At 40.4% G+C, this 12,199-nt stretch overlaps 1 protein-coding gene across 6 annotated transcripts in view; it reads left to right on the top strand.

The window, feature by feature from the left end:
- Positions 1-422: 422 nt before the first annotated feature.
- pbx3b (pre-B-cell leukemia homeobox 3b) overlaps positions 423-12,199 on the top strand; it is a gene marked incomplete at both ends in the record, with an annotated part of 101,543 nt that continues 89,766 nt past the window's right edge. For 4 of the 6 annotated variants that reach the window (XM_080738409.1, XM_080738408.1, XM_080738412.1 and 1 more), the window contains 2 exons: positions 474-670; positions 1,657-1,730. In XM_080738409.1, the coding sequence (XP_080594535.1) occupies positions 474-670; positions 1,657-1,730 (271 nt within the window). Of the gene's footprint in view, positions 671-1,656; positions 1,731-12,199 lie in introns of all 6 variants that reach the window. The other 2 variants (XM_080738410.1, XM_080738413.1) reach the window with 2 other exon arrangements.

Below are 12,199 nucleotides of genomic sequence, written 5' to 3'. Positions count from 1 at the left end.
TGATGAGGATTTGAACATTTTTTAAGAGGAACATGCGCGAGGAATCCCAAGAAGACCACTAATAAATGAGAGATCACCAAAAGGAGCGTTTCTACTCTACCACACGTCAAATCAAACCGAAAGACAAATTGGCATGAGGAGGAGGATTCGTGCGGGGGAGACAGACGATGGACAACGGCTGTCAATTTTGACTTAAAGTTTTGACAAATTAAAAAAAGCCTATGTATTTTTGGACAAAAAATAACCACACGTTTCTTCACTTTGGACCGTGCGTAAAAAGAGGATAGCGAAGAACTTGGACACGAGACCACCGGGTAACAGCAGCCACTTTGATACGTCTTTATGCTCAATATTGTTTGACTGAACTGAACAATTTGCTCAGTAATAGGGTCTACAACGTTGCGTTGTAGTTGGTTTTGTATATGAGTTTTTCAATCTGCCTGGCTCAGTGCGCTGACTCTATCGCGGCTACTATGGACGATCAAGCCCGGATCATGCAGTCTATCGGCGGGGTCAGCCTGGCCGGCCACTCGGTACAGGGAGGCATGGCACTGCCGCCTCCACATGGACACGATGGAACGGACGGGGACGGAAGAAAGCAAGACATCGGTGACATTCTCCATCAAATAATGACCATTACCGATCAGAGTCTGGACGAGGCGCAAGCAAAGTTGGTTCATTTATGTTTTCCTAAAAAAAAAACTTCTCCCCCGAACCCATCATCCTTGTCTTAAAATCACTGGTTCCCAAACAGTGGGTCGCGGACCCATTTGCGGGTCGCGGACACATTTTTGTGGGTCCCTTTATTTTTTATTTTTTGTTTTTAATTATTATTATTTCAAAAATATTTTCAATAAACGTTCACCCCAAAAAGCTAACATTTTCATGAATTTAAAACAAAATCAAATATTTGTTTTCCTAGTAATTTCCATGAAGAACTCAAATGAATTCCATATTAGAACTCAAATGTTTAAGAAGTAGTGCTGCAATGTGAGCTTGTAGATCTGCTGTTTTTACTAGTTTGGGTCCCAGGCCAAACATCTCATTTCTCTTTTAGGTTTCTTGAGCTAAAAGTTTGGGAACCACTGCATAATAGACAATATTGTCTTACTGTAAATAACAGGCTCACTGAAGTGGACTTGTTGCCTCACAACAAGCTGTGTAACAAGTCTAAGATAATAAACACATGTAGTGCAAAACGTTTTTGTGAGCACAGGTGTCCTGATATTTTAATGATAATAGCCTACATTAGTGTATTTACCAAAACAAATATTGATGTTCTGTATTAGCATGTATGCACAATATAGGCTATGAGAATTGTGCAAATCGGGCCAATGCACATAAACAATAATGCGATACAAATTGTCATTAATAATAAAGAACGGGCCACCAAAAATCTGCAACTAAAATATTTTTAACTTTTGGAAAATAATTAAGAAGCATATAGTGCAGGCTGCTGTCTAAGTAGGGCAACTTTTGTGGTAGAATATCAGACAATTAACATTAGGCTGACAGGAGGTGGAATTATATGCTCGGCAAAGGAGGCTATAGTGCACAGAATATTGAAGCACATTTCCATATGATTCTTAATGTATTAAAAGTTTGGTGTCATGATGGCTATATTTGAATCTTTATTTTTGTCTTATACTGAAACAGGAAACATGGACTGAACTGTCACAGAATGAAACCTGCACTCTTCAGCGTTCTCTGTGAAATCAAAGAAAAGACAGGTAAGAGCTCTGTAAATATTCACACACAAAAAAAAACAAATATAGGCTATACTCACGAATGAAAAAGATTGCTGAGCCTCGTAAAACCACACCGCCATCTTTACCTCCCAGGGATCTGATGGGCTATAGTGTACAGTAGGTTACAAGCAGGTTATGGCAACTTCGTGCCAATCATCCAATTATTATTATTTTCAAACTATCATGAGTCTGTGGAGATTGAATGGCATGGCATGGCATTGGCAGGAAAGACGATTATGGTTGGTTTCTCATTTTAGACACTCTGCTTTTGTTTCTGAAACAGCATCTTTTCCAGTACTGTACAGTAGGCTACGGGTTTGAACAGCATCTTGTCCAGTGCTGTACAGTAGGCTACGGGTTCTGTGGATGTGCAGGATTTACAACAACGTGCACTTATTCACCCTCGGTGCCTCTGCACTTAACAGAGTAGAATTTCATGTGCGCCTCACAGCAGACATCACTACAAAATCTTTTCAACACCTTGACACCTTGACTCCTGAATGCTATAGCCTACAATCATCAATTGTTGTGGAAGTGACACTTAATCAACCTTTTTAGGCTCTTTAAGTTATAGTCAGGTTAGGTTATATTATCCTACTGTAAATGACAGTTACCTCATTGCCATCAACAACATATTGCTAAATTAAGTTGTTTGGAAATATTAGGAAACAAGTATTATTTCGTGTATTGTTTAGGCTACTTTAAAAAAAATAAGGTATGACTTCAGTGAAAAGCTTTAGAAATCGTACTTACTTACATACAAACTTGGTGTGTGTGTGTGTGTGTGTGTGTGTGTGTGTGTGTGTGTGTGTGTGTGTGTGTGTGTGTGTGTGTGTGTGTGTGTGTGTGTGTGTGTGTGTGTGTGTGTGTGTGTGTGTGTGTGTGCAGCTTGGACATGCCATAATGTGTGCCTGCACGTATACATACTGTATGTGTGTGGGATGTGCATGTTGTGAGAGAGGGAACTAGAAAGAAATCTGTTCGGCTGTGTTTTTAGTACAACTTTTCTTGTAGCCTACTTAAAAAAAAGATGATCTTTGTACAATTACTGTAAATTGCAATTCAAATGGATGTGTATATTCTACACTATGCACATTCCTCAGCTCTATCTCAATTTATTTTAAACATGCATGGCATTTTATTCCATGGTGGGGTTTTTTACAGACAGTATTTACAATATCGTTTGTTTAGTTTAGTTTTTTCATTAACATAGTTAAATAGGTTATTCATAATGGGAAGAAGCCATAGCAATCTTTAAAATGTATTCCAACATCACACATCTTTATATATTTATTGACCAAACAGAGTTTAGTGTAGTATAATAAAAGAAAAGCAGAAGAATGAAATGGATAATGTTTCAATTGGCAAACATGATACCAGATTTGTGACCTTTGTGTGGTTTAAGGAAGTTGACTTGGTGGAGATCATAAAACTTTATGAACTTCCCCAACACAAGCGGTGTCCACAGGGGCAGCAAAAAGTCTCCTTTACAGTCTATAGTCTACTCGGCATCTTTATTTATCTTTATGTTGATTTGAGCAAATGCAGGAGAAGGTAGAGTACTGTAGGTAAGGTAAGGTAGAAATGCAGAAAGACAGCCATTGATTAAACACAATTAACCCTGCCTTATGTTTGTGTGCAACCGTCAATTGACTTCCTCCTACTGAAGGTATCTTGAGTCCACCTGTAGAACTTGAATTGAGACACACAAGATTAGATTTAGTTCATTTTCTATGTTTGATCTCATGTTACATTACAGTATAAGACCTGCGTAATGTAATGAGAAAAAAAGAGATCCGCTTCACTTTTCACTTACTGAAATAAAATTGTTCACGTTTCAGGTTCGAACACATTCGCCCCATATAACACGCTCAGTTAGCGCAACAATTTCTAAAATGATTTGACCATAGTGAAAAGACCAATACTAAGCACAGGATATATACATGTTGTGTATATATACAGTATATACTGTGTGTGTGTGTGTGTGTGTGTGTGTGTGTGTGTGTGTGTGTGTGTGTGTGTGTGTGTGTGTGTGTGTGTGTGTGTTTGTGTGTGTGTGTGTGTGTGTTAGAGAGAGAGAGAGAGAGAGAGAGAGAGAGAGAGAGAGAGAGCTTGAAATAATTAGGTGTTGATTCGTCAGAAAGTGTGTGGGGAAAGTGTGAATGTGTGCGGAAGCGAATGTGTGTGCTTGTATGTATGTATGTATGTATGTACAGTATGTATGTGTGTGTGTGTGTGTGTACTGTACTGTATGTGTGTGTGGTTAGCCTGTGGTTTGGAGTCACAGCACTCCCCCTCTTAGCCATTGACAGAGCTCAGCTGGTCCGGTGGCCTCTCTGACCGCTGTGTTTTTCTAGCACACAGTGAGCCATTCACTGGCCCCTGTAGCACCATGCACCGGGACTCCTTGGCCCTTTCATGTGCGCTCAAATGGCACAGGGGCCGATGCCTTTTAGCCACAGGATCAGCCATTTTGGTTATAAAAAAAAAGATTTTTGAATAATGTATCTGGAAGCGTTTCAACAACCATATGTACACAGTGAAAAATCATTTACTCCTGAGAGTGTACACATGTAACAAGGTGTAAGGGACGGGTCCATTTGGTTACATGTGTACATGAGGTGCCAATGGATAAATGAACACTGATGATTTTATTGTGTGTGTTAGCTGCTGCGTTAGGATGTGGTGCAGTCCGGTGCTCAGAGAGTAGGGATGAATAATGTACTCCAGACATAGTTTGACAACATGTATGTACAGTGGTATACAAAGAAAAGAAAGGCTATTTAAGTTGAAAAACATTCCCAAGGCTACATCAGCACTAGGCTGCGCTCACAGATATCTCTGTGAGCCCTTTTGTAGGGCAAAGAGTTGGTGTTAAAATAATGACTGTGTTTTCACTGCAGGTATTCCTCGTTTTTTAGTTTGCTTTAGTTTAAAAGGTTGAGGAAGGGTTCAACTAACAGATTATATGATGAAGACTTCACACATTTTAGAATAGGGATGCACATTTTGGTCAATAACTGATAACTGATTAATTGCATGGTCAAATTCATTGATACGGATACCAATACCAATATTGCAAGACTGGTTTCCAGAAGGGTTAACCTTACACCTGTTATAGTGTTTCTGGTGCAAATGCAGACCTCTAGAAAACAGTGCATTCGTATTACCTGATTTATTTGGCCTTTATTAGAATCAAATTCCAATTTCTTTGCATTTATTTGTACAACAGGTAGACTGTTTTGAAAGCCTCACCAGAAAACACTGATTGAATCTGAAGCCTTCAGTCCTCACAAAAGACTTTTAAAGCTGCACATTCACAGAATATAAATATATAAAGTAAAATGTCGGCCAATATTGCACGATGACCGAGTAATCGTGCATCGCTAGTTTAGAAGAAGTTTTCGTGGCACTGTTTCTAACACTTATTGTAGAGTTGGGGCATATTTCTGCATTGCTAATGCCCTAGAAGTATTAATTCACTTTGATATGCTAATTAGAGGGCATTATGCAAGAAATGAGATTAAGTGGCAGCATGAAGTCATTTGCCTGTCAGTAAATTGAGTGTTTTAGCAGCCTTTTTTTCCCCCCAACTATTTTTCCTGGTTTTGCATTTAGATAAGCTAAATGTGTGGTACTAGGTTAATGGCATTCTTTGTCCTTAAGATTGTGATGTTTTTTTTCTTTCTTCTTTCTTTTGTCTCCTGAATGCACATCTACAACATGCATTTAACAGCAGTTGTACTTTTAAAAAAGAAAATTACTAAAAGATGTCATAGCCATTTCACGACATTTGAAACATGTACCGGTACATACACTAAAATCCCCAGTGTTCATTTAGCCCAATTTGAGACAATGTACACTCAAACTCTTGGGAGTTAAATGAGCAACAGAGTGAGGATACATTTAACTTTCGCATCGGCAGACTTCTTCTCTGCTTTGACAGAAGACAATGAATCCATAGATCTGGGGAGACGGTGTGTTATTCAGATGAGTTTTGCAGTAGTAGTTCCTCTATGCTAGGTTTGTTTTCCACTGCTGGCTCTCTCGTCCTGGAGGAGAGGAGAGGCTTGCAGCGGCAGCAGTGCCAGCGGGAGCAGCAAGAATAACATAGGTGAAAGATTACCTCCATATGGTATTTCTGACCAGCAAAAGAGAGGTTCTGCAGCAAGACTCCTCTTTGATGTGAGGTTTAATCAATAGAAAGAGATTACAGAAAACTATTACAGGCTAAATCACGGTGTGCCACAGAGAGGCTTAGACCCCTTCCACAGCTCTCTCTCAGCCACATGGCGCTCCTCTTGGCTGCGTATTGACTTGTTGTTTTCCTGACCTTTGACTCATCAGGTTCAGAAACGGGGGTCTGGAGAGGTAGGGGAAAGAGGGTGTGTGTGTTAGAGAGAGAGAGACAGAGAGAGAGAGAGAGGGAGAACTGATCCAGAGGCTGATAAATGCCCAGATCCAGTGTTTAAAGCAGTGGATTAAAGGGACTACACTCCACCAAACAAACCGAGCCCATGTCAGCCTTGTGTCAGTCGGACGCGTGTGCTTTTGCCTTCCGTAAACCTGCTGAACGTGCTTTATATTGTGTATTTATTTGTTTATATCCGGTCTGTTCGGCGAGGAGCACCAGATGAGCTAAATACTTTTCAGGATGAGCATGTAATTAACCACATGCAAAGCTGACTAAAAGCATTACCTGGCGTAAATAGAGTTAGGATAGAGGAGGTACTGTAAGCATTTCTGAAACCCATAGGGGACATTAATTTCACTGTTCTCTGACAAAGAGTTAATGACTCTCCTCATTTTGAATGGGCGTTAGTTACTTGTAGTATTTTTATTATTGTAATTAGTGGTATTAAATAGTATTAGTAGTAGTAGTATTTCTCTATAATTATCACAATTGTTTGTATTATTGCCACTGTTTATACAATTTATATTAATATCGTCGACACAGCTGATCTCTCTTCTTCGTGCCAGCCAGGGATCAAAAGTCAATATTGGTTGAATCTTGAGTGGTGTTTCACCCCGTGGTTTTATTAGACTTTATTCGCCGAGAAACGTCCCCAGTCAACGTATGACAGGGAACAGAAAGCCATTCAGCAGGGCAGACAATTGACTTTAGCTGCTTTTTGTCCCAGTGATGTGGGCTGCAGAGACTAGATAGTGTTGTGCAGAATGGCTCGCTCACAGCTGGGTTCCTGACTGCCTCAATGGCAGGGCCACTCGCGCTTCCTCTCTCTATAGCCGTGCAGGGGGAATTGGAAAGATGTGGCTATTATCTAAGTAGTAGGCTCTCACATACCTTCCTTTCTGCCCCGGCAGTGAAAGGAAAATGAGCAAGACAAAGGGAGAAAAGACGAAGGGGAAAAAATGCGGAATGCATATCAGTTTCACTCTAGGAGTGGAAAATGCTGTAGAGACACTCGGTCGCTTGAAATCGCTGTTATACCCCTAATGTCTGTGGAGCTCCGGAACCGCACGCACGCACGTGCGCGAGCACGCACGCACACACATGCGCGCGCACACACACGCACACACACACACACACACACACACACACACACACACACACACACTCACACGCTATGATCTGGGTTTTGTACGATGATTCAGTGCTGTTGATGTCTCTCCATCTGCACACACAAACACCCATCTTGCACATGTCTCTCTCGCCACTAACCCTCCCCTCCCCCCTCCCCCCTCTTCATAGCTCCAAGCGTTTTCTGTGGGGCTCCTGCACCGCGCGCGATCAACAGCTCATAATTGTTTTTTGCACATACGTTATGCAAATGAGTCTTTATGGCAACTGGCATAACAATTAGCATCCTCCAACAATATTTTAGTAGGTTAATTGCGAAATTTCTAAATTGTACATCTGAGTTGTTAATTAGGCATGACAGAGGTGGTGAAATAGTTATCTTCAGGCAGTGTGGCAGCCAGCAGAGGCTGCTTGCGATGCAAAAGGGAAGGATTGATTGAAACGAGTTTACAGCGGGTAGGAGTGTGGCTGTTTAAAGCATCTTCCTGGCATTTTCATGTATAATTGTTATCGTGTCCCTTATGTTGGCCGTAACTTAGTTTTTCATGACAGAACCGGTGAGAAAGAAGCTAGTTAAAGCAATTGCCCCGAAGTACATTACACCTTTTGTTTATTTGTAGAAATGTTTGATATACACACACAAACAAGGAAGAGGTGACGTGTTCACTTGTCGGGGGCCCAGGCATTAGTTAGCAAGGTGTTGTTTTTACAACTCATTGCTGGAGATGTACTCTCGTCAATCAAGGAGTAACCTTTGACTTGTAAACCAGACTGCACCATATATTGTATGCATAATATACATCACACACACACATACACACATACACACACACACACACACACACACACACACACACACACACACACACACACACACACACACACACACACACACACACACACACACACACACACACACACAACACACACACAGAGTATACTGTATATTGTGTTCCCACAAAAATAATAATAATAATGTAATGCCATCTGTGTTTCATTCAATATTTTTTTACAGTTTTCAGCTCTGACGTGTTTACAAAAATATATGCTGCCTCAGTAATTTTTCAGCAAGCATACAAATTTAAATATCCGTCCTCCATGTAATTTCTTTTCATAAAACACATTGTAGCAACGTTTAAGCTATGTTTTGCTGACTGCGGTCATGCTTACAGTGCACGTTATAAAGACAATGAACAAATTGGGTTTACACACATTTTAGAATATTGAAGTTTGTTTTGTTGCTCCGCTTTGCATGATATAGTATATTAGAAGGGAGGCATTCGGTATTGGTATTCTTACACTGTATCTGCATGTACTCTATTTAAGAAAAAAAAAAAAAAAAAGTATGAATAATGACTTGCAACCACAACATGTCCCTTATGTGAGAGGCTTTGATTTTGGAACATTTTAAAATTCTGATGGGGGGTCCCCCTGCCAAATATATCAGATTTTGGTGGTCCTTGGCACAAAAAAAGTTCGAGAACTACTGATTTACAGTAGAAGGCATTTGTAGAATTGTTCTCAGGTCTTGGTGAGTTAATGTTGTAGTGCCATGTATCATTAGATGGCCAAACATGTCATTGCTACAGAGCAGTGTTTACCAATGCTTTTAGCTCCAGACACAAAAGAGAAATGTGGCGTCTCCCCGGGATGCAAACAAAAATGCATTAGGAATTAACCACTTGCATGTTTAATAGCAACCATCGCTAATCGACAAGCCTAGTCGTGTGCTTGTAGATCTGCCATTGTCACAATTTCTTAGTTTTTTTTTTAATTGAAACATTAACGTTTTGTACTTTTATTATAGAAAATCGTTTGAAATGATAATACATTTCTTTGATAGGAAATGTAAAAACAACAGAAATAAGGATATTTACTTAAGTTGCGACCCATATAGCGTCACTGTCGGGCAGAAACCTCGTATCTCCAAGTTTCAAATTTGTAATTTTTTTCGCAAAGTAAAGCACTGCTTCATCACACAAGGCCGTCGCACAAAAGTAGTGAAAACAGCAGATCTACAAGCACACAACGCCTCGCGGTGCGAGGCGTTGTGTACTTGTCGATCGGCTGTTTTCACTAGTTTAAATCATTTTAAAAGTGATAAACACAAAACAAACGGTTTTGGACATACAAGGTTTCCACCCGACAACGACGATATAATATAATATAACCGTATAAACTGGATCTGTAGACCCAAAAATGGGTCCCGACCCCACTGTTTGAGAACCACACTGCCATGGAGCACTTATTAGTGTAAAGAGGGTCAGACTGGAAAGACTGGTGCAATGCAAGTCCTCTCTCAGTAATGATACTGCTATTTATAGGTCTCCATTTCATTAGCTCCAGTGTTTCAGGGAAGAGTTCTTCTCATGGGACAATAGATACTATGATGTTCATTTACTCTGCGCACACATTACACGTAGATAACTAACTGACGCGCCATCTGTGAACATACGTAACTAAGTAAAAAAAAATAACCAGGTTTCGTCCCATGCTACTTTCTTTTGGTTGCTGTGTTTAACGTGATCGTTTGGTTGATTTTTGTATCATTGAAATTGGCATTGAATGTTGGTTGTTGGTATAGAGATTAAAATGAGTGTTATAGTAGTGGTTCTCAATACTTTTCAGGCCGCGGCCCCCTTAAAATAATCATATTTTGACTGGGGTCCCCCCATCCTACAAGCATTTTGTATATCACGGTTCTATTGTGAAAAATAGCCGATCTACATGCTCACAATGCCTCGCAACGCGAGGCGTTGTGAGCATGTAGATCGGTTGTTTTCACAATTTCTGCCTCTAATATTTGACAATTTGGCCAATGTTTAATTTGTCATTTTAGAGGTATTAAAAACTCCTTAAATTTTCACTTTAGAAATGTGCAGATACCCTCAGTACTCTTAAACTTTATGCTGGTTTGTTTACTGTTGAGAGAGCAAACAATGTTGCACATTAAGTTAATCACCTGGGGACCCCCTCCAAAATAATTCTGGGACCCCCCTGGGGGTCCCGACCCACAGGTTGAGAACCACTGTGTTATAGAACACATGTTGCAGTACTGAGCGGGGTAGGTTAACTCCAACAGGTGCAAAAAAGGGATGCTGGAATTGAGGTTGGCAAATGTACAGTTGTTAGATCAGCGATTGCCTTTCTACCATTATGGCTCATGCATGGCGGGGTGAAGCTCATGAATGGCAACATGAGGCTTGTTATCAGTGTGAAACTGACAGTGAAAAGCACAATATACTGCTGTCACCTTTGTTTTCCTTACATGAGAGTGGTTTTGTAAAAAAGAAAGAAAAGAAAAAAGAAATCTGTGCTGTCTTCCCCTCATTTCCAGTCTTGAAATTAAGCCCCACTCTCCCCATTGTTCCCATATGCCATTGTTCCACATGTTCCATACATTAGAATGATATATTGAAGGCAGAAATGGGAAAAAGACTGCAATGCAATGAAAATTTAATCAGCGTCTTCTGCCGCTTTAATAAGGCAAATAATTCTTATTGGCTGCTGTGTTAAGATTTCTAATATTTAATTCATAGCAAAACCTTGCATTATTCTGCTTCAGCCCCAAGGCAAGCCTCCACTCTGCTGCTGCCTGCCACAAGGCAACAGCATAAAACCCAGAGAACACAAAGACCAACTTGAGATCAGATCCTCGCCTGACATTGCGCTCCTTACTATATATAATCCGTGGCATAATTCTATCATAATGTCAGATTAGTTTTGAACGCTTCCCTTACAAAAAAAAGTGTGGAGATATTTCAGCAAAAAAAAAAAAAAAAATTGCCATTGATGTTGCAGATAGACACCACTTTGACGAATACAGACTTTTGCGGAAACTCTGAAAAAGTCAGGTTTCAAATCTCGACCTTCATATTTCTGTCGTCACTCGATATCGTATGATAGCACGCTAAAAAACCTTTTATGCCTCTTTTTCCCGTCCTTTGGTATAAGTCCATGAAGTTCATTTTTGTGTCTGAAGTAATGGAAAGATGGCGAGGGGCCAGCAAGCTAAGGTGCTGGCTCATGTTACACAGGAACGGCGGGCCCTGTTTTCGTCTCTCGGTGAAATGGCTTAATTGGTGTCAGAGCCCCAGGGATAAAGGCCTCTTGCTCTGAAACGCCAGCCTCACAGGGCCTGTCTTCCCTCAGCCAGGAAGGAATGGCGAGCGTCTGCTGGTTGAATGAGGACTAAGCCATGCCATAACAATACCGAATGATGTTTGGGATGACAGAAATTAAGCCATTCAGAACGGAGGTACACTATATTGTGTATCATTATTTTATGCTGAAAGATAGCAGATATACAAGCTCTCATCTGCTATTTTTGAAAAATCGTGAAAATTTGAATTCTATAAGTGTCTTTTGAATCCTTCTAAGATTTTTTGGGTTAGGGTTATGTTTCTATGTCAGCAATCTGGCCAGCCATCGTCAAAGAAAAGGTCCTTTTCACTTAACTGGAGCTCAGTTAGTCTGTTCTTGAGAGACTGTCAGTGGTGCTCAAGCCTTTTCATATGAAGGACCCACAAAATGATATTTATTTGGCCACGGACCCCCATCTCAAAACATTTAGTTCCCAGGGACCCCCCCAGAAGCAAAATTTGAGTTACAAACGTTCGCTTTGAAAATACATATATTCAAAGATTTGCACACATTTCCGCGACTTTTTTCAAAAATAGCAGATCTACAAGCTCGCGCTGTGAGCTTGTATATCTGCTATTTTTCAATAGTTAAACCATAAAATAATGATACACAATACTGTGTACCCGTTCTAAATGGGTTAATATGCGCTTGCTCCCAGAAAGCTATGATTAATGACGGCGAGCAGGGGAATGCTGTCCCTCCTTTTTGCCGCTCTTTGATAGGGATTGAAAAGCTGCGGAAAAAAAAGGCTGGTTTCTCCTCTCTT

Source organism: Nannobrachium achirus (genome assembly GCF_963921795.1).
Source record: "Nannobrachium achirus genome assembly, chromosome: 12".
NCBI lineage: Eukaryota > Metazoa > Chordata > Actinopteri > Myctophiformes > Myctophidae > Nannobrachium > Nannobrachium achirus.
Note: the sequence above shows the minus strand (reverse complement) of the source record. Positions and strands in the feature narration are given on the sequence as shown.